Source organism: Rhodnius prolixus, unplaced genomic scaffold (genome assembly GCF_049639745.1).
Source record: "Rhodnius prolixus isolate KJV_2025 unplaced genomic scaffold, Rpr scaffold_2, whole genome shotgun sequence".
Classification (NCBI taxonomy): domain Eukaryota; kingdom Metazoa; phylum Arthropoda; class Insecta; order Hemiptera; family Reduviidae; genus Rhodnius; species Rhodnius prolixus.
The window spans coordinates 1,300,413-1,323,001 of NW_027411592.1; the positions used below are offsets into that span (position 1 = coordinate 1,300,413).

A 22,589-nucleotide genomic window follows, 5' to 3' on the forward strand; every position below is an offset into this window, starting at 1 on the left:
ATTTCTGTCGTGTCTTGGTGAAATTGCAAACATGGTTTTTTCCACTGAATATATTCTAGAAAAATATGAAAGTCTTTAAACAGCAGATGACACAATCCTCGAGTGAGTAATCATAATCAACATCATCGATTTATTTTGATGTCCGACCGCCCCCGCTGCTTCATGACACCCACAATTAGAATAGGATGTGAAACTTTTAGGTGAGTGTCCCAATCCCGTTTAGAACGGTGAGAACACCAGTAACTCACAGGTTCAGGGAATTATTTTACTCTGTTAAGGGGGGAATTTTTATAAATTTAGAACTGCGTTTGGGCTTGTGTCCAACATCCTACATTAGACAATGCTTATTTCTACCGCTCCGAATCGATAGTGCTTGCATTTGTTGCGATTTAACCACTTCCGGTGAACAGTATATGTATTTACTACTGAATATCCATTCAATGTGTAATTATTGCGGAATCCAGGTACTTTTGTAGCTTCCAGATCAGCACCATCTAGTTGGCACGCTGTGCCCTCTAACTTGCAACATTTTTAAACAAACGTTCTTTACGTCCGAGAGTGACCCATCACAATTAATCAACCAGGGTGTCAGCATAACCATACATCTTGTTCTAGTTGCCAGTTCTGTTGCTGGACATAACGAAGAATGACCGGGTATTGCCTTTTTTGTGTCAAACTAATTCTAAATCGAAACTCACTCACCATAAAGGAAAACCACTCAGTCCCAATATTTTTCACTAAACTTACAAATTATAGCTGTTCTAGTTGAAGGTAACAGAGAGTAAAGGTAACGGAAGTCGTTAGATGTTAAAAAAAAAAAATTGAAATTAAACTAAAGACTGTTGAAGCACATTCAAGAAAACTGCACGACTTCCGCCATTTACGTAATTTCGTAAAACTTGGAATTTTCTACGCTAAAGAGGAGGCGGTTTCTTCAAACGTGTTCCTGGTAGTGGATTTGGTTTTAGGAGGGAGGAAGTAAAAACAACGTGAATGACACTTCCGGACGGCCATAATTCTAATGTTTTCGAGGTAAACTGTAACAACACACACACTAACAAACTGTAAAAATTGTGTTTTTAGCCTCAGGGGACATTAACTGCATTAAAAGTTTTCATTAATATTGTTTAAAATTTATTAGATGTTACAGACCCTTATAATGGCCATTTTTATGTACAGTAAAGTGGTAGCACATTGACTGTAATAGGAGATATCGAACTGTTAATCATTAAATCGATAAATAAACAGCCCTATGCCAATAAACATACAAAATGGTGGAGAACAATAGGTGAAACATGGCCCACAATTCTCTTTTAGCTACCTCACAAGGAAATAACCTGCATTCCCAATTTCCTGTTTACCCATACATTATTAGTGTAGAAAACAAGACGTTAAGCAAGAAAAATCTTCCGTTTTTCAAGTATTTATTGAGAAAAATTTTTATTGCACAATTCGATTCTTCATCAAATACCTACGGAGGAAAAATTAGTAAAAAAATTTAAACTTTTATTTTTCATGGAAATAATTCAGAGTAAAGTATTGGCCAATCATGGTGAAGAATGGAAGTGTGAAAAGTAGGTTGATGGAAGAGCCAATCAGAAGCGAGAGCTGTTTATTAAACCACGCCTTCTCCTATGTATGTCACACCCACTGATTTCAAACCACGCCCTCTTTGGCCCATAACTGGAAAATCTGTATTTTACATTTTTCTCCTTTCTATTACTTTTGACAAATGAAAATATTAGCCATTTTTTTTTTTTTTTTTTCAAAGAATGAAACGAGAGAACAAATTACTGTTCAAATGAACAAATGGTTGAAAGTATGAACTGAAATATGAATGAAATGTTAGTTGCTACAGTGGTAATTTATCAGGAAATCGATTTTCATCGATAAATACGAGGGTCGTTTGAAAAGTCCGTGCAAAGTCAGAGAAATAGCACTACTGGCGCGTATCGAGGTTATGTTTAGTTAGTAGCATCTCTTGGAAGAACACACACCAAGTTTCAGCCAGATCGGTCTATTTCTTTGTGTTTGGCATTCATTTGAATCGAGGAAGTCGAGTGATTTTCAAAAAATGGACGAAAAAGAATTTCGTGTGTTGATTAAACACTACTTTATGAAAGGCAAAACGCCTCAGGAGACTAAAGAGAAGTTTGATAAACATTATGGTGACTCTGCACCTTCGATTAGAACAGTTTATAAGTGGTTTCAAAATTTTCGGAGTGGCCATATGGGCACAAGTGACGCTGAACGTTCTGGACGCCCTGTTGAGGTTACTACTCCAGAAATCATTGATAAAATCCATGATATGGTGATGAATGACAGAAGAGTGAAGGTGCGTGAGATTGCTAGTGCTGTGGGCATCTCGAATGAACGGGTACATAATATTTTGCATCAACATTTAGACATGACAAAGCTATCCGCAAGATGGGTGCCGCGATTGCTCACGCTTGACCAAAAACGAAATCGTGTGAAGTGTTGCAAGGACGGTTTGCAGCTGTTCCAGAAGAATCCGCAGGACGTCACTGTGGATGAAACATGGATACATCACTACACTCCTGAGACCAAAGAACAATCTAAACAATTGGTTACCAAGGGGGAATCTGCGCCAAAAAAGGCGAAGACCGTTCCTTCGGCCGGAAAGATTATGGCGACTGTCTTTTGGGATTCGCAAGGAATAATCCTCATCGACTATCTGGAAAAGGGTAAAACTATTACAGGTGCATATTATTCATCGTTATTGGACCGTTCGAAAACCGAGCTGCAAGAAAAACGCCCACGATTGGCCCACAAAAAAGTCCTTTTCCATCACGACAACGCACCAGCTCACACCTCAGCAGTTGTGGTCGCAAAATTAATGGAAATAGGGTTCCAACTTGTTTCACATCCCCCCTATTCTCCAGACTTGGCTCCCTCGAACTACTATTTGTTCCCCAATATGAAGAAATGGCTGGCGGGAAAAAGATTTTATTCAAACGAGGAGGTGATTGCAGAAACGAATGGCTATTTTTCAGACTTGGACAAATCCTATTATTCGGAAGGGATCAACAAACTAGAGCAGCGTTGGACGAAGTGTATAAGCCTAAAAGGAGACTATGTTGAAAAATAAAAAAGGTTTACCCCAAAAAATTAAGTAGTTTTTATTTTTGCACGGACTTTTCAAACGACCCTCGTACTTCAAACGGATGTTATAGACCAATAGGAGTAGAATGTCTAAACCGTGAAAATATCCTTTCCATGAGGAGGTACTTCCGGCTGAGGTATTGCTATCGCTGACTGTAGTGAGTTCCGTTGTGAGGCCCAATCAAAGTATCAAACTTTCTTTTAGGGGACCTGGGATCTATCATTTCCGGTGACACCTTGACTTGATCGCAATGCTTTTCTTGCGTAGAACAGGACGTGTACTTTGAGCTGTACAGTCTAGCCAACCTGCTTAAATAATTTTTTTTTTTTTTTTGAGAAATTCATAACATAAAATGGAGCCTTCAAGTTTTAAACCTGTCTAAAATACGAATATATCTAACAATGGCGAATGACGGTGGTTTCCTAGCGCCAAAACAAAAGAGGAATGAAGTGGCCCTTGTTATACTTATCACAGGATGTTATCTCCTCCATACAGACTGACAGACCGCGGATTCTGTCGAGACAGAGATATGCTGCACTGTTGTACACCGGCTCTCCCACTCGTATAGATAAGTTAATAATAATGTATTGTCTGCTGCTCCCATGATTGATAATGGCGATCTATCGATTAGGGAGGAATCCACTGTCAGCTTTCCGTCATATCTTTTGTAGTCTGCCCTCGCAAAATATACAAACAAAACCATTTCCTGTTTGTAAACAATGTGTGTGGCGGAAGTGTCATGCTTCTATTTGGGCAACAACCATCAAAATGAACCTTACCAAAAATTAGTGATTTGCGTTAAATAAATAAAAAAGAAGTCTTGCGAGTGTGACACCTGATTAAAATAAGTTTTGGTTTTTGTATGAAAAATAAAGTTGGTTAGAATTAGACGGAGGGAGCTAATGGCGGGAGGAGACCTTGGCGCTTTTTTTAGACACTTGGCGATAAGATAAGGAAGAAATGTTTACGACTTTTATTTCTTTTTTACTATTCCTTTCTTCTAAAATGTTCTTGTCCTTGTGTTTCTGTCCTTCTCTGTGGCTGACATGTCCATGCAGGCACTAACTACCAGGAGGACAGCCCCTCGGGCGGTAGAAAGTGTAGGCTTAATTCATTGGTTGGTCGCCGGAAGTAGATGTTTTAGAGAATACCAAGATCATGTTGGCTTTCTTTCTCTGGATATCAGTAATTAATTTCATATGATGAACTTGTTTGGCGGGGGAGGTTGCAGTGACGTCATCTTCCTTTCACAAGGGGTCACTTGTATGATTATTGCAGTCACAGAGGAAGTCGTGCGAGTGGTGGCGTAACAAGAGACTAGATCTTATTGGAGAGTAATTAGTGGAAATGCAGGTCTGCATGCCCCGGGTGCCCATATTTAGTGCCTTGCACCCCCTGAGGGTCCCCCATTGATAACGAACGGCAGCCCGCTATTAGTGCACAGAAATTTCTCTTAAACCGTCAGCCAGCCCGCTCATAACTATTATTATTATTATTATTATTTTATGTTTTATTTTTATTTATCATAACTTCATTGAAGTTCCAAGCGAGAGGAATTGTCGCGTTGATCGCGTTGACCTAGATTTTTACCGGAAATGCAAAATGGAGGTGCATATAATCGCAAAGAGAGAACCAGTACATCCGGGTTAATGGTTGGAGGAAAGCTTCCCCAAAAATTGTTCACTTCCGGTGAAGCGATTTCCTTGAAACTCGTCACTTTACATATGGCATTTCCGACTCGCCAATTTGGCACTTTAGACGGACCAAGTAATGATCCTTACTTCTCACACACAACCGCACTAAAACTTGAAGATTTTCTTGTGCGTAAAAATGTAAACAAGGTAGGAATTAGGGAATAAGTGGTGAGGATATTCCCTGTAGTTTCCTCATGAGGTTCTGGTTGGCTAGGTATTCAATTTAGCGGGATTATACAAGCTAATTGTGTAATAACTAATTGCGTAACCAATCCGGTGAGAAATTATTTATTTTATTTTCATGTATTTATTTACAAGCCTACAGGTAGATACCTTCAGCTGGCAGTTGTAATAACATTGCCCAAAAAAGTAGAATAACATTACATTAATACTGTAGTAAAATAAAGGAAATGAAACTATCCTTTATGAAATAAAATTGTGGAAAACTAAAACATAACTCATTGGCATACATAAGTGAAAAATAACTTAATTAGTTAGACATAAATTATTCAACAGTTGGGTCATTCCATGTCAAATCAACACAAAAAAAGACCATTTTTGACCTCACCATCTCGGATTTTCTTAAAATTTGGCACATGTGTACTATTGGTATAGACTTGGAAAAATATTAAATTTTACTGTGATATGTCAATTGGTTTATGAGTTACAGGGCTGTAAACTTGCCAAAAATGGGCTGAAAAACAGGGAACCCCGTGTTTTTGAATTACTGTAGAAGCTTTCCTAATTGAGCTACAGACTTGGGATTGGTGTCATTTTATAGCAGATATAATGCCCTTTCCTGTGATATGCGACACCATATGGGTTAGGATAAATAAAGTTTGTTAGATTTAAATTTAAAATTTAAATTTTAAATTTTTTAAAAAGTACATATTTTAAAATTAATTCTATGAATAGCTAGTAGTGCTATGAATCACTGGGCAAAATATTAATTTGGGACGACAATGGCTTCATTGTTAAAAAAATTAAGACTAAAGCTCCTTTTCATGGAAAATATATTTTAATAAAATTAAAGTAATAAATAAATTGAAAATAGTAATAATGAATCAATGAATCATAATTAATAATTATTAAGATTTAAAATATTGATTTTCAAATCATTTTTAGAATTAATAATTATGATTACAGTAATTATTCATATTAATTATAATATATTATTTTAATGAAATTATGCAGTTAATCAAATTATACAAAAATAATTCAATTCAATATAGTCTTCTTTGGCTGAGATAACAGCCTCTTTAAGTTGGTTTAAGTCGGCAAAGGGCCTTGTGATGGCGTAGGGGGTTCGGTAAAGAGACTGGCAGCTCGTGCCAGTTTGCAACGACTCTATGAAAATCAAATCCAAACTTCACTACAACTCCTTGAGTGGGCAGTAGAAAACATCACCAACATAGACTTTGCATATTCAACCCAGGAAGACTATGTTGAATCTGAGTGTTTTTTAAAAAATCGGTTCAAGCATTGGCTATTAAAGGAACACAGCAATACCATGCTTTCATTCCCAGAAGTAAATCCAAAATATTAGTTAAAAACGTTTCTATGAACTCAGAAGCTTGCGAAATGGAAGTTTCAAAATTCCCTGATAAACTAAAATTAGCCGACATATCAGGTTATATCAGTGTAGTCAATAAAGAAACTGGTGACTTGGATATGTTTTAGAGAAAAATGAAGAACTTGATGAAGTAAAAGTAACTTTTCTTCATCCAGCTGGACCCTCTAAATCATCTCGCATCCAAGAAATGCCGATATTCTTTGGGTCTCAGTTGTGGATGTTTTGATAAAAATTGATCCTGTGACTCTGACTGGAAGAACTTACATATGTCCTTCTAGAAACTGATGCATGTCAAACAAATGAAGCCTTTTCAAGCTTAAAATAATAAAGAGATCCTATTACTTAACAGTATGAATTAAGTATGTTACTTAACAGTATGAGTTGAATTAATCGGATTGGAGCTTTAGTCTTAAATATTTTTAACAATGAAGCCATTGTCGTCCCAAATTAATATTTTGGCCAGTGATTCATAGCACTACTAGCTATTCATGGAATTAATTTTAAAATTTTAAAATATGTACTTTTTAAAAAATTTAAAATTTAAATTTAACAAACTTTATTTATCCTAACCCATATGGTGTCGCGTATCACAGGAAAGGGCATTCATTATATATGCTATAAAATGACACCAATCCCAAGTCTGTAGCTCAATTAGGAAAGCTTCTACAGTAATTCAAAAACACGGGGTTCCCTGTTTTTCAGCCCATTTTTGGCAACTTCACAGCCCTGCAACTCATAAACCAGTTGACATATCACAGTAAAATTTCATATTTTTCCAAGTCTATACCAATAGTAGACATGTGCCAAATTTCAAGAAAATCCGAGATGGTGAGGTTCAGACCCCGTGTTGATTTGACTTGGAATGACTCAGTTACGAGTGTGAGAAATAAATAATGAAAATCTGTAGAAAATTTGGTGTATTTTCTCTCGAAAAAAGGACGACTAAAATTAAAGGTCATTACGAAAGGTAAAAAGACAAAATTATTCTGACGTAATATTTACATATGATATTTATACAGCTTTTGTATTATATACTAGGATAGCGTGCGAATGGGTAAGGTTACATTTGCTGCTTTCTCCACAAGCTGGTAAACAGTTTTGTAAACGAACAAAACTTTGTACAACTACAGACAGACAGACGCATTACGGTGAAGAATAATTGAATAAACCATTCTAATTGGTGGAGAAGCGTGTCACGTGACTACTTCTATTCACTTCCCTTGGATTCAATTGTTTATAAGTTTGCAATACTAATTTACATACAAACAACATCTGTTTACTACAGGCTTCTTTTACTAAATACGAGTTGGCCAAGTCTTCATATTTTTGTGGGTGTTGGGGCTCTGGTATTTATGAATTACACGACTTCTTCTTACCTCTGTATACGTAATTTAATTGTCCGTAAACTTGAAATATAATAGAACAGAACATTGCTTTATTAATAATAACTACGTTAAAAATATTACGAAAAAGGTAGCACACTTGCAGAACAATGGACAATCTAATTAATTTTCAAATTCCAAATCTCGTGAATATTCCGACGTAATATTTACATATGATATTTATACAGCTTTTGTTTGGAATGGGGAAGGTTACATTGCTGCTTTCTCTAAGCTGGTAAACAGTTTTGTAAACGAACAACGATAAGCCTGTCTTATCATTTTTTTAGAGCACATCAAGATTAGCACTGAATTGCAGAATGTCATCTGCGTCTGATGGACAACTGAACCATTAGCAGCATCCCTTCGTATTCCCTAGTATTCGGGCCACACGTTGACGTACAGAGGGAATAGGATAGGTATAGGTGAAAGTTGGCATCCCTGTTTTAGTTCAGCAATTCTATGACTTAAGCCCCAATAATTGGTTAAAAAGCGATTTTCTTTATTATGCTATCAAGTGCACTTTTATAGTCGATAAGAGAACAACATACTCGTACTTTCTGACGTATTACGGACAACCCAATTCTTTTAATATTAAATAGAATAAATATACAGTCATTCGTAGACTATGTTAGTATTTACGAAAGTCGGCCTGATACTCAAAGTGTTGTTTGTAGCAGACCGACCAGTCTACCTAGTGTATCGAGTAACAGTCCGATAAATCGATCTAGAACTGACATCCGCGAACCATACAACCCCTGTAATTCTGCACATCCTCCATACCATTTTTTTTTTTTTAATCGACCTTGAAAACAAATGGCGGCACATTTCCCCTGTCTCATACATGTGATTGAAAATATTATTAATAACGTAATTGAGGAGGGATTAGCTATGTGGTTAGCGTACTCGATTCCCACGCGGAGGTCCCGGGTTCGAATCCAGCTGCTAACCCTTAAGATTTTCTCTTCCTAGGAGCTTCTTACAGCTCACTGTCCGGTGATGGACAGTGTTGTCTGTAAGGAGAGAACACTGTCCGGAGGCCGGCCGTGCACTGAAAAAAGCTCCAAGCGCTAATAACCTCAGCTGTTGATGCAGTTTGTAAGAACTACGTCCAATTCCAAACTTGTAGAATTAGAATCTTAGATATTCGTCTCTACAACAACAAGGTAGCAAACGGAACTAGATAGCAGTTGGTATCCGGAAATGACGTCACCGCTAATCTAAGGAATATTCACAAAGTACCTTTTTCTTTCTAAATACATTAATTAGTGACCACATATTATTAAATTATTATTATTAAATAAAATAATAATAACATATTTTTAGTGTCTTTAATTACTTTACTTCTTATTTAATGTTTCCAAAAAACTACTTTTTCTTTCTTCTAATTTGTTTGTATTCTTTTTGTGAGCCTACAAATATTATTGTCTCTTATAATCACAATTATTTTTGCGAAATATATTAAGTAATTTAAGAGAGCGTATTCTATGTTTCATACAAACACTGTCGTAGCACTTCTGTTTGTTTGTAGGTCTAAAGGTTTCGTACTTGCTTACCATAACAAGCACAATCCCTAATCATCTCACATACTCTGTTTACTGCACTTTGTAATTGTTAACAGTTATTTTCTAATTTTCTTTTCTAAAATCATTTTTAGACCTAATTAACCTAGGCAAAAGCGGTAATGCATTATTCTAGTTAGTCGATCCACTATCACAGATTGGCGTACGGTCTACAAAATTCTTAGTAATTACACTTCAAACTTAGTATACAATGCAATATCTCAAGAGAAACGGCACAAATGTCAATAACCGAGTTGCGTGGCCCTCTTGCGAATGTGTAAGATCCATCTAAATCATTTCGCAACACTCCCCTTTCAGTATTAAAACTGTCCGGTAGGACAGTTGTATAAGGGTTGATCGTCAAAAAGTGCACGAAAAAGCGTAACGTTAAAAAACACCCAACTTTGACAATTTTTTTCTCTTTTTCTATAAAAGATAAAATTCCCAAATTTTCTATAAAATATAGAGCAAACCCTCCTTTATAACTGAAATTTTTTTGCAACCACCCAGACCTAATAGATTTCGAGAAAAAAGTTGCCGAAAATGAGCAAAAACAGCATTTTCAGAAATTGTTGTTGTTCTTGTTGTTGTTGTTGTTGTTGTTGTTGTTGTTGTTGTTGTTACCTTTTTTGTAAACAACGTAGCGCCTAAACGCGTGAACCGATTTTCATGAATGAGGTGTCATTCGATTTGGAATTTTATGTAGATGTGCCTTTTGGGGGTCTCGACGCTGTACACCGAATGGGAGAGGAGTTAGCCCCCTTTATGTAAGGCCCCCTTCAAAATTATTATTACTAATTACTCTGTAAATCTTAGCCCGATTTTGATAAAATTTGGTAGGATGATGGGGTTAGGGCTCCCCTATGTAACATTAAAGCGACGATCTGCTCTTACACTAGTTAAGGGGAAGTATAGCAATCGTTTCAAATTATCGACACGTGAACTGATTTTCATGAATGAAGTGTCATTCGAATCGAAATTTTGTACAGATTTGCACTTTAAAAGTCTCGTCGCTATGCCTCATATGGAGGGGAGTTTGCCCCACCCAAGTAAGGCCGTTTCTAAAACTATTATTACCAATATTTCTATAACGCTTTGTCCGATTTTGATAAAATTTAGCACGAAGAAGTGATTAAAGCTCCTCTACATGGCTGTGAAGTGCCATCATGCTCTTACACCTACTAAGAGGAAGTACTGCAATCGTTAAAATTATCAATGGGTGAACCTATTTACATTAATGAATTGTCGTTCGATTAAAAATCTTTGCCTCTTTGCCTTTTGTGGAGAAGTACTGTAATCGCCCTTTTATTTTTCTTACTCCTCTTAAAAGGAAGGTCTGAAATCGCAGTTTAAATTTGCTTTTTACGTACAAATACCTTCCTATTTTATATAAAAAGGCTTTCTCAAAAAAATTGTTATTGAGGATGGTTTGGGGACCGCAACTATAATCATTCTTAAAAAAGATCTCTCCAGTGGTAGTTACGGTTCCTACTTAACACCTTATCAGGTTATAATGATAGAATTGCTTATTCCTAATTTAAAAAAAACAGTAAAGCAGATATGTAACAAAAATGAAAATCTATCCAAAAGGTACAAAAATCTCCTTAACAAAAACTTACAGTTTAAAAAGTTAAGTATAAGGGTTGATTAAACGCCAAAAGGTACACAAATCAGCAAGTACCCAACATTTCATTCAAGCTTAGTTGATATAATTTAAGTAATTTTGCTGCATTAACTTTTCCTTCACATTTTTTAGAATTTATTAGATGTCACAGACCCTTATGCTGGCCATTTTCATCTACAAAATATTTGTTCAAGTAGCACTGTAGATTGACTTTAATATCTATTAATCTATAATAATCAAACTATTAATTACAGGTTAAAAAGAAAACGTTATAAAAAATAAAAAAAATTACGAGGCTACAAAATTTAAAAACTTTTTTAAAAAAAATGCTTACACCAACATACATCAATGATTTCGATTATTTTATTTTTAATAAAAATCGTCGGTTTAAGTTCATTCTTCGATTAAAGTAATTGTTATTTTATGTAGTATTCAAACGTTTATAATAATAGGTAATAATTATCTGGCTCTATCGCAAATAATATAGTTTTCTTCAATCACACTCTCAATGTAGCTGTTCTTCTCACAATGTTATATATATGTTATGTAATATAAAATAAATAAGTATTGCATACTTTTAGGACAGCTAATTATTCCAGTATTTTACTATAAGTAAAATTAGGGGGACTAAATTAAATTACAATTGAGAAATGAATAATTGTTGTTGAATAATCTACTTGTTATTAACTGTGTGTTATTTGTGCTCACGAATATTTCGGTAAGACGAATTCAAGTCTGAAATATTGTTTTAAATCCTCCGTGATTCAAATTTAAACAGTAGCCGACTCTAACTTTGTCTTTTTCTACTTTAACATGCATGTATAAGATGTGACAACTTCAGATAAATCAGAAGAATAATTTGGAATAGAGTTAAAATAAAGTACCTATTTAAAAACGAAGATATAATATACATTTTATCATAATTATAACAAAATAATATTATGAACGAACTGGCCAGCATAAGGGTCTGTGACATCTAATAAATTCTAAAAAATGTGAAGGAAAAGTTAATGCAGCAAAATTACTTAAATTATATCAACTAAGCTTGAATGAAATGTTGGGTACTTGCTGATTTGTGTACCTTTTGGCGTTCAATCAACCCTTATACTTAACATTTTAAACTGTAAGTTTTTGTTAAGGAGTAGATATATTAACTTCATCACACATCTCCAAAAGAACAGCTTCCATTTTTTATTTGCAATTTGATCTTTAGAAGTTACGTTTTACAATTAACTGATACAGATTATTCAAAACAACATTCTCCGGTATAACTTACAGTCTTTTTAAAGTCATTATTCCCAATTGCTTGCAGGTGAACAATATAAAAGTTTAAAACTTCCTATTCAAAGCTAACAGCAGTCATGCCAACTAATTTTGAAACATTTAGAACATGGTGAACCTTATTTAATACCATCTATAATTCTGCGGTGTAGATTCAAAAGTCTGGTTAGACTATTGGTTTTATAATTACAATGATCACAGGAGTATAATTCAATATCTGTGCCATGTTCACGCCAAAGATGGCTGGAGACAGTATTCCAACTAGTACAAGAAATATGGCATTCCGGACATCTCCATTTAGTTCGGTAATGGCACTTCTTGTGATATTCCAAGTTGGAAAGAACACTGAATCTCAGCGCACAACCTCCAAGTCCGCATTTCTTTCCACCAACCTTTTCAAGCTTTAAATCTCTAATACCATCTATACTTCCGCCTTTACCTCCACCATACATAGTACCCTTTTCCGCTGGCGCCCACTTCAAACTGTAACTATAGAGACATAGAGACAAAATATCTTTTCTCCTACAATCAATGTCTCCTATTAAATAAAATACATCCTAACACCTTAACAAAAATTTTAAGAAGCCAATTTCTTAGGTTTTATTCTTTAAACCACAGATATGGTGGTGGATAATCCACTAAAATAGAAACCGCTACTTAAGTTTTCATCCTTTCACCTGGCCGACGAACCGCAGTTGTGTCCACTAAATGTTATATTCTTGTGGGCGTGGCCGATGTTCTCCCCACCACTCTGATCACCAAATATAACTGTAGTAACAACTAAACTGATAATTTTTTTCCAAATATTTTTTACTTTTTTTATTAATTTAACTTAAACAGTTTAATAATAATTGTTAAAGAATAACACTAAACAATGAATTTTGTTTTGTTATTGTTTCCTAAACGTTAAACAATAACTTTCCTAGAATTTTGAAAAAAGACAGACCGAACGAGCTCGACATCTACATTCGACCGCAGCTCAAGGGTCTGTAAATTTGGATTTTTTTGTACCAAACAGATCGTTGACTTCAAATATTTAGCATCTTCCGTTATCAAAAATGATTCTGTTGAAGAAGCGATACATCTCCTTTGGACCACTTTAAACATGGTCGCAAGTTCTGAAACTGCAGTGATTTGTTTAAGCATGTTAGGCCCATACCCACCCGTACGTGACTCACGTAAGCAACGAAAAAAAAAAACTTTGAATAGAAATGGTAGTTTAGAATTTACAGGAGGGCTTAAGTTGGCCCCCCTCTCTAAGATCTACGCTTGAATAAAGGTACAAAGAATAGTAAGGGTTCCTGCATGTGCAAGTTGAGACAGGTTGTGTCCCCAATCTGGTTTTACAACTTCCCAGGGCTGGGGGCTCATGCACGTGAAGTAGGCTTAAAACTATATTCTTGGTTGGAGGAACATTAGGGTGAATAGGGAAGCAAACGATGTTTTCATGAGCCAACTTAAGGTTTGCTCTAAGAATTCACTGAAGACAAAGTAATACATACTGACAACGATCGTAGCTGCTACAGAAACTAAAAAAAAACGCAGTGATGGATCAAAGTATTGGCTGCAAGAAGGAGGAAAATTTTCTGATACGAGGTTGTTGGAACTGCAAGTAATACCGCCGTTCTGGTGAGAAATCTACACTCGGCCACAGCTCAGAGAGAACAGGGGAACTCGGAATTTGAATTGGTCACAGGTCACAAAACGCAGAAATTCAGTGAAGGTCACAGTGATTTGTAAACAATATGTACTATTCCGGGGAAATGGTTTTACGCTGTTTATTGAAAGAAGAGATTACTTGATGAAAAATGCAGTGGCCACGAAATGTGGGACCCTTAAATAACATTGCAGTTTCCAGGGATTTTTCTTTAGCCTTTGAAGAGGTTGACTGCGACTGCCATGAACCAATTAGAAAAAGTTTGGATCGATAACTTATGGATGGATAATTCGTGCACTGAAATCTCGACTACTCCTAAACTAGACCAAAGAGTTTTTTAATAAACAGGGACTCTTCACTAACTGAGGCTGGATAGGTAAGTTATACATCATCCGCTGTTAAGAAAAGTTGATAACAGTCCAACCAAATAGTACAATTTGACCGCGTTTCTTAGCTGTATTCATCCTCACATTCGTCTGTAGGAGATATCTCGAGTGTATTTGGAGCCCTGAGTAGAAGTGCAAGCATACGAAGTACAAATTTTCAGATAATTTACACGAAAGAATAATCCATCCTTCCTGTTTAAAGCGGCATTTCTTTCCGGTTTACCAATTTTGTTCAAAAACTTGCTCGTTGATTGGCGGCGGCACATAATGACGAAATAACCAATAGTGTGGAAGTATCATTTTAATCAAGTTTACGACTTACTGTAATATTTAGGATCACTGTTGTACACACGCGGATCTATAAATATAAAATACTATATTTAAAAGGAATAACTATTTTTAACTCCATTAACTGTGACTGAATATAATTTATTCTTTAAATCAATTTTATAAAGAGAAGAAATAAACCAAAAGGGGTTTTTTACTGTTTACGTTGAGAGCAGGTGATAGCGAGTCGTCAGAGGCGGCGTTGCCAGATGGCCGCTCGCGCTTAGTAGTGACTTGATTTGGCAACGTCGCTTTTTTTTAAAGCGCCGCACCTCGCCCATCTCATTAGCATTATCATTATTATTATTGCATTCCTTGAGTTCGGAAGTGCGCCTGCGCTGTAATTATTTCTTTTTTAGTTAACTCTTAACGATGGTTTTAAGATCTTGGTCAAATGAACAATACTTTATTAAGAACATTGACACCAGTTTGGCTTGCAGCCAATGGTTTTAGTTCTTGAAGTACTCTGTTCTTTGGTCACTCAAGCCTTTATTCATTGCTCGGTATACCTCAGATTATTTATTTCCATTAGATACTCAATATCGATAATTAAACTCGGTTCTAAAGAGTCCAAGCATTGTTTATCATTTGCACAGTTCTGCTACCTTCTCTTGGTGAAGGTAAACTTCTTTTAATTTTCACGTATGTACACGTGACTTACACACAAACCATGATATTTCTTATTTTTATATCAACTGCCTTGTAAACCTGAGTCACATTGACTCGAGAGAGGCAGGGATTACGAAGGCCTGGACATCAGGTTTGGTTCCTCCGGGTAGTAAAGCATCCCCACGGACGTAGGTATTCTCTGTTCCACTATAAATAACTTCGCAGAATCCTACTGATTAATACTTGTTCAATCTTAATGCCAATTTCCTCTTCTTGAAATAAAGATCTAATGTTTGGATGCTCTAAACTGCGAACACGTGCAAGCGGAAGTGGATAAGTGAATTTAGCGCGCCATTAAGATTCTGTCATATCGGAACTGTTTCTCCAATTACTGGCCGCTTAGGTCTTCTTTATCAATTATCTGGAGAGTATTATAGAAGATCAATGCTGCCAAAATAATGTCCAAGTTAACTCAGCCACACTCCGAGTTCAAACTAAATGTAAACAAAAAACTGAAACTTCGATTTTGCAAACTGAAACTTCCAGTTTTGTTAGACTTAGCCCAATAGCCGATTATTGACGGCCCCTATTATTGGCGGGTACCATCTTTAAAGTTGGATGACCATACACTTGGCAGGCAGGACTGACAAACATACGCCCAGATAGCGCGAGAGAGGAGAAAGAGAGAGATTGTAAACAGTGGAAGTATTCACGAAGATCATGGATAAGTTTGGGTGAATGAAATTATAGAGAGGTGGTGGGGATAGCGGTAGTTGCGAGAATGGTCGTGTGGAGCAGGCAAGAGTGTTTGTTTTGGAGTTGGCGAAGTCAAGGCAAACCAGCCAGCCACTCGAGGGAAAAGGCGTCGCCGTCCGATCAAACTGTCATAACATTCTGCAGTTGTAGATAGCTCGAGCCAGGCCGTACTGCGAGTGGACTACCAACTTCCTGCCAACGCCAATCTATGTGATTTCCTCTTCTTACCATTCTCCAGGTTCTAATGACCGTCTGATGCTGCTGCTTCATTTCAAGAATTAGCCTTAGAGCAAATAAAAGAGAATTTTTACACCCATATCTGGGGTGTAAGCTAACTCCGGGTCTGTTTATTCATTCCGTTGGCTGGCCAAGGCGTCAGAATATATACTGAGCGAAGTAGACGGTAACACCATGGTCAGCAACCATTGGCCGGGTCAAACCCTTCCTAGCATGTCGGTTCGTTCAAACAAGCCATCAATGCACACCCTCTCACTCCAAACTCCGAGTGACAGACACGAAGTTCCTTCTAACATTGTCCGAACTGTTCACCAGGATGACACCTTTCGATCCCCGAGCCCCTCGAGAACTGGACGCAAACCAACCAAAATAGAGATCAGAAATTCTCTCCCAACATAAATCATTAAATGTATTTATAAACCTGGTGGATGTTGTAAGAGACTGGTGTAGCATAAACAAAGATATTAATAATATTAAAAAGTTAATTCTGACAACAAGGTAAACAAACCGCGCGACCTGAAATTAACAAACCAGTTCTCGCTGGGCAGATGTAAACAAGTCGGACCGATACACTGGCAGCGTTCGCTTCAGTTCTTTTTGGCTAAAGCGCTCGCTTTAGTATTTTGTTTGTTTAATTTTTAATTAAGGCTCATCAAATCTGGGGTTATTGGCGCTTGGAGACTCCTGCGAACAGCGTTCTATCGTTCTGACAACACCATCAGAAGGCGGTGAGCTGAAAGAGGAAGGCGGGCCGGCGGGATGTTACCAATCCCTTTCCCCACATGTTCCTTACTCAATTGGGAAACACTGACTGAAAAGATATTTCATGCAGGAAGTGTCCTCAGCCCAACCAACACTCATTACATCCTGGTTCGAGTGAAACCCTGCAGCAATTTCCAGGAAATGCACGCATTTTCAGTGAAGTGGTATTCTTAGAATTTGGATATTGGCCAATAAATTTTAATATTATACAGAAGAGAAGACCGTCCAGTGTACTGTAATGGTACGTTAGAGGAGAGCTCCAGTTCGCCCCCTCTGTCCGGAAAAGAGGCTCAAAGTAAAAGTGCCTGGATCAGCATGTTGCCAAGTTTAGGGTAAAGCTGCGGACTGTGGGAAAGCAGCTGAAGCGGATGAGGAATCTCGTTGAGCAGTGAGGCACTTCCTGTCTTCCTTACATGTTCTATACTTAGCAATAGTTGCAGAAGTGATGAGACCGTACTTTAGACTGGAATGGTACATTAGAAGCCGCTCCTCTTCCGGAACCTCTCGAAATTTTCCCGTAATAGAAGTTAGAACTGGAAGGAGGAAATCGAAATGTTATTATTCAAGATAATTGTGCGAGTCCCAAGCGATTAGCGAGATAAATCGAATAAGTAAATGTGACACTTCCGTTTGGCCGATTTTTGTTGCCTAAAAGCTGTGTCGTTCTAGAACAGTGGTTCCCAAACTTTTTGACCCATGGACCCCTTTTTATGGTCAAAACTTGCCCACGGACCCCCATGTGAAAAAGCTACATAAATGCATAGTATAAAAATTACAAATTTAAAAAAGCATTTTGTTGGAGAAGTATTTATTGAAATTATAACTTTGGTTTAAAATAAAATTTAAAAAAAATTAATAATTTGGATGAACGTGATGAGATGTTATGAGTGTATTTATATCCGGCTCAATGTTTGTGAGTAGCAACCGCAAATCCCCACGAGTAATCTTTGGTTCAGGTCTGCATGAAGAGCCGTTAAGTGTTCGACAGTGAGCAAGCAAATCTTCATCTCTATTTTGCCATTTCGAAAGATTTGGAAACTGAGAACGTTCTCCTCTTCCCAAGTTTTGTTTTTACAGAAAAAGTTTCGCAACAAACGCAGATATTACGCTTTTAGTTTTGATTAAATTTAATTGGTCACCTTGTTAGTTTCTAATTTCCATAATAATAAAAATGGATCACAGTTTTATTATTTTTTATTGAACCTTTGCGAGGACCCCCCTGACGTTGTTCAGGGACCCCCAAATCAATTTTAATTTTCCACGGACCCCCTGAATGATACCGGGGACCCCGGGGGGGGGGCCGTAGGGTCCACTTTGGGAACCACTGCTCTAGAATAAGGTAGACTTCAGAGATACATCCGGTATCTAACTGACTTCCGCAACTCGAGCTCTCAATCTGAGATAAACCTTCTTGCTGCCTAATTGGCTGATTTCATTCTAAAGCCTATCCAGTGGGTCTTGTGGTGGCATCAGCCCAATCAAATATCAAGAGTTCTTCTTCCTGCGATTTACCGTTTTTAAGAGTGACGCTGGAGGAGGCCACAGTCTCTGCAGACGGACGGACACACGTACAGAACGATTTTGGGGGAAAAAACTCTGGGAAACTCAGAGTAAAACATTTCCGTTGAAAAGTTAAGATGGAAAATCTGCACGATGCTCTGCAGACAAGTGCCTGTAGTAGTCCGCGACTGAAACATTGCAAGTGAAATTCAGATGGTGAATGAAAAACCAGAACTGCTATTAATTAACTTAATAGCCTACATGGTTTGATGTCCACGATAAAGGAAGTAGATGATGGAACTAAAAAGGGGTGGTAAGCGATGTTTACATTGCTGCAATTTCCGGCTGAGATTGAGCACTCCAGTCACAAGTGACAATTCCGTTTACTAAACTACAGCTCCTTAAGAAAACCCTTGTTTAGCCTTCTTCGCTAATTCAACTTTGTTATGTTAAAACAATTTTAAAAGTTCCTCTTTAAGGCTCATTAATTTTGGCCGGTGGAACTACTTACTGCACACGTGTTTGTGAAATGCAATTTAAACTGCAATGAAGTGATCAGTTTGGCCAACATTTGCCAACATAACTATTACACCGCCCGGCGGCACTCTTGGACAATGTTGCCAACCATTTAAGCCGAACACACTAACTAACCTTGAGAGGTCAGATGAGAGAGAGGCCTGCCGTGCGTCTGTATGATCACACGTATTTTGCGTCTTTTTCCCAGTCGGGACCATTTGTTTAAATGTTGCCATTTAAATATTTATCATTGTTTCCCCCAAATGAATACAATGATTTCTATTTTAAAAAGATAATACATCACCGATAGACTGGTTGGGTACACAAGGATACTAATTGTATGTCTATAAATATTTGATCATAGAAATTCCATTGGCACATTCTGCGAAATACTGAATAACTCGGCTTTTACTTACAGCATAGATGTTCCAATTTATATATTTTTTAATTTTAAATTTTAAAACTAATTCGAATGGACAATTTTTACAATTTTAGAACCTGACAATCGTACTGGACGGAAGTTGTAGAAAGGTTCATACCAGATTGTAAAATATAAATTTGATTAGATGGTGATGACTACGAGCAAAGCAATGATGAAGGGTAGACGAGCACCATTCTGCTGTGTGTACGAAGGGGGTCTCTCCTCTGGGGAGATCAATAGCAGGTAGAGTGAATGGCGCGAGTCACAGCATCCATTCATCAATCTGCTATCGATTGCCCATCATCATCATCCGCCCACACTGGGAGATATCTTCCACTAAATGGTTACTCAAGTACTGTTCGCCATCTTCTCTTCTCTGACTCCCCCAAGTATGGGGAGGAATGCGATCTCGCCAACTCTACGATGTACTATGTTTTCACCGGAAACACATGGCTTGTGAGGGAGGCCTTCTGAATCGAAAAACCTCAGGTGGGAACTGCTCTTCTATAACTCTCACGGTTCCCAAGACATTAACTTTCTCCATTTTAGTTTAATCTACGGTCCTCTATAATAAATGAGGGTTGTTATATTGATGCTAAAACACGAAAAGTTTTAAGAAAAACTTCAACTACCGCAAGTATTACTTTACTAAATGTATTTTATCTTTGAGGTAGTCTAGAAATTGGCTCTGACAATTTCTCCAAACTTGGTATCTTTAACTCTTATTCACAACTACGACTCGTAATTTCAGTCATTTGTAAAGAAAATTCGTTTCAGGGCTTTCTCTAACTCTAACTTGCTATTCTAGTTACCATTTCAAGAAAAACTATGCACTTGTTTTTCCTTTTCAGCGAAAAAACTGCACTAGCCCAAAGAAGATTTAGGCAGCAAATGAATGAATATATAATATAAAGTTAGTTTTAATACACAGTGTAAAGTCCGTTATTCTAGATTAGTGGCATATAGCTGTTATTGTTTTTCTTATGTTTGACGTGCCTTTTATATTGTATTTATGTACACAGGCAAAAAATAAATAAATAAATAAAATAAATAAAAAATGCCCTCTTCTTGTTGGCCAGCGGAAACTATCTTCAAAATAGGCAACAAGGTCTCATAGTTTTATGGGGAGCTCCTTTGTTTTACTAAGACGTGCGTAAATATATAATTAACCAGTTGATTTTATCAGAGTTTTATTTCAGCTCGGTTTTAGATTTTCATCCATAATCAGATGGATTCGCTAATTAGGGGTAGAAAATTTTAATTTAATTTCTTACTCAACATCAAACTGATGAATCCATTTCTAATGATGGATGCAAATCTCCCCAGAGATGAAACAATAAAAACTCGAGTGTTTTGCGAAAATATAATTCCCCAGAGTTTGCCATTTGTTATGCCGGCCGGCAGGCAGAGTATGATAACAGCAACGACGGAGAGCAACGGTGCGGCGCGGCAGGGTGTTCCGGCCGGAGTGAAGTACGCAGTAGGTCACCCCACCACTACCAGGTGGTGTGACCGAAGGGGCGCTACTCGCATGACGTCATCGCCAATCAGCGCTGGCCACGTCCGCCCCACTCCTCGCGGCCGGTACGTTTTATATAAGCCGTGCAAAGCCCCCACTCCGTACCAGTCAGTCTTCGAGCGCCGCACGGTCCATACCATCCAGCCAACCCGGGCAAACAGCTTGTGCATCATGGCCGCATAGAATCTTCTAGAAGACCTATTAATAAAATAATTTTATCGAATTCATCTTCATCTTGCTCCAGTTCGACAAATTGCGCTTCTAAGTTTAACGTCGTTATAAGCAAAATAACTCGTCACTTTTTTCAAATAAAAGAAAATTTATTTTTGTTCGCGAAAAAGTAACGTGTTGATTATTTGTACAAAAATATTGTGTATCTGTGATAGTAGTTGTGTAGAGAATAAACTTTATATTAAATAAAGTTCCTAATTTATTTTTATATTTCTTAAATAAAACGCTTATTAATATAAAATATATAAAACATGGTTGAAAGGATTTTGGAAGAGCTACACGGTGAAGAACCTATCGCAAGTCGTGAGTAAAATCATTTATTTCTATTTTAATTTTTACTCGCCATTAGTAACCAGTTTTGGAGCAGACCCAATACTAGGTTAAATGAACCCGTTGCCAGATAAGAATTGTTACCTCTCTTTACATTATTTTTATATCATTTTTTTATTTATTTACATTATTTCAAGTGATTTTTTTTTTACTTTCACATGTTAGCGGAAGTAGTATCGTTTTCTGAGTTTCCGTTTTGTTGCAGCAACAGGAAATATACATTTCGATGTCCCATTATGACGAAAAAGTGTTTTTTACTAATTTGTGAGTGATACGCGACTGTCTTGTCTGCTTTGAGGGAGGAAGGCCTCCGTTATATGGCTTCGGATGAACTTTATTTACTGGAAGTATCACTTCACTGAATCGATTCAGTTCCTTTTTCCAGGAATTCCCTCGAAAACAGACACCACGATTTTTCTTGAAAACTTAACACTAATTACATGCATTTTGGTGTATTTCAAACATTTTACCCCCAGGCTACTTCATGTTCCTGTTCCAGGGCACTTGGCGGATGTAGAGTTTTTTGCGTAGGTGTAATTTTATTTCTTGTAGGTAGTATGTCATTAGCAGGTTTGTAAATGCGTTGCTGAAATTTCGAATTTGAAGGAAATTGGTTCAAATGCCACGTATAAACTGTCGAATGATTTCAGCTCTTCTCTAACGAGTTCACGTTAATCGAAGGCAACTAATTTTTAATTATAATTCCAAGGGTATGCTAAATGTTTAGAATTATAAAATCAGAAATGTCAGAATGTTACCTACCACATTGTCTTAACTCTTGACTAATGAACTACTTTCTGACTTGAGTTAACTGTCCGAACAGTAACTTCTCCACAGTTGGTTAGATTCCTCTTCAAAGACCTTGAATTCTCACACCCAAATAATCCGGTCATGAGATGAACGGATTGTTTATACCTCTCTCTAGAACAAAATTTCGACGTACAAACGGTTGTTTTGAATATTTCTTAGACCCAGCTGTTGTAAGGTTTGCCTTCCTTGTTGGAACTCGGTATAAGGAAACTGACATCTATGTTGGTTATTTCATCACGTTTGGCTGAGCGTGTTTGATATTTTCTCCTCTCACCGTAAGTGAGACTTAAG

At 37.1% G+C, this 22,589-nt stretch overlaps 1 protein-coding gene across 13 annotated transcripts in view; it reads left to right on the plus strand.

The window, feature by feature from the left end:
* LOC141448715 (MAP kinase-interacting serine/threonine-protein kinase 1-like) overlaps positions 1-22,589 on the plus strand; it is a 126,566-nt gene that overhangs the window by 98,090 nt on the left and 5,887 nt on the right. The window contains exon 1 of one of the 13 annotated variants that reach the window (XM_074117270.1): positions 21,013-21,461. The exons of the other annotated variants lie outside the window; for them this stretch is intronic. Coding sequence (XP_073973371.1) covers positions 21,410-21,461 — 52 coding nt within the window. The 5' untranslated portion in view covers positions 21,013-21,409. Of the gene's footprint in view, positions 1-21,012; positions 21,462-22,589 lie in introns of those variants that run through there. 13 annotated transcript variants of the gene reach the window in all.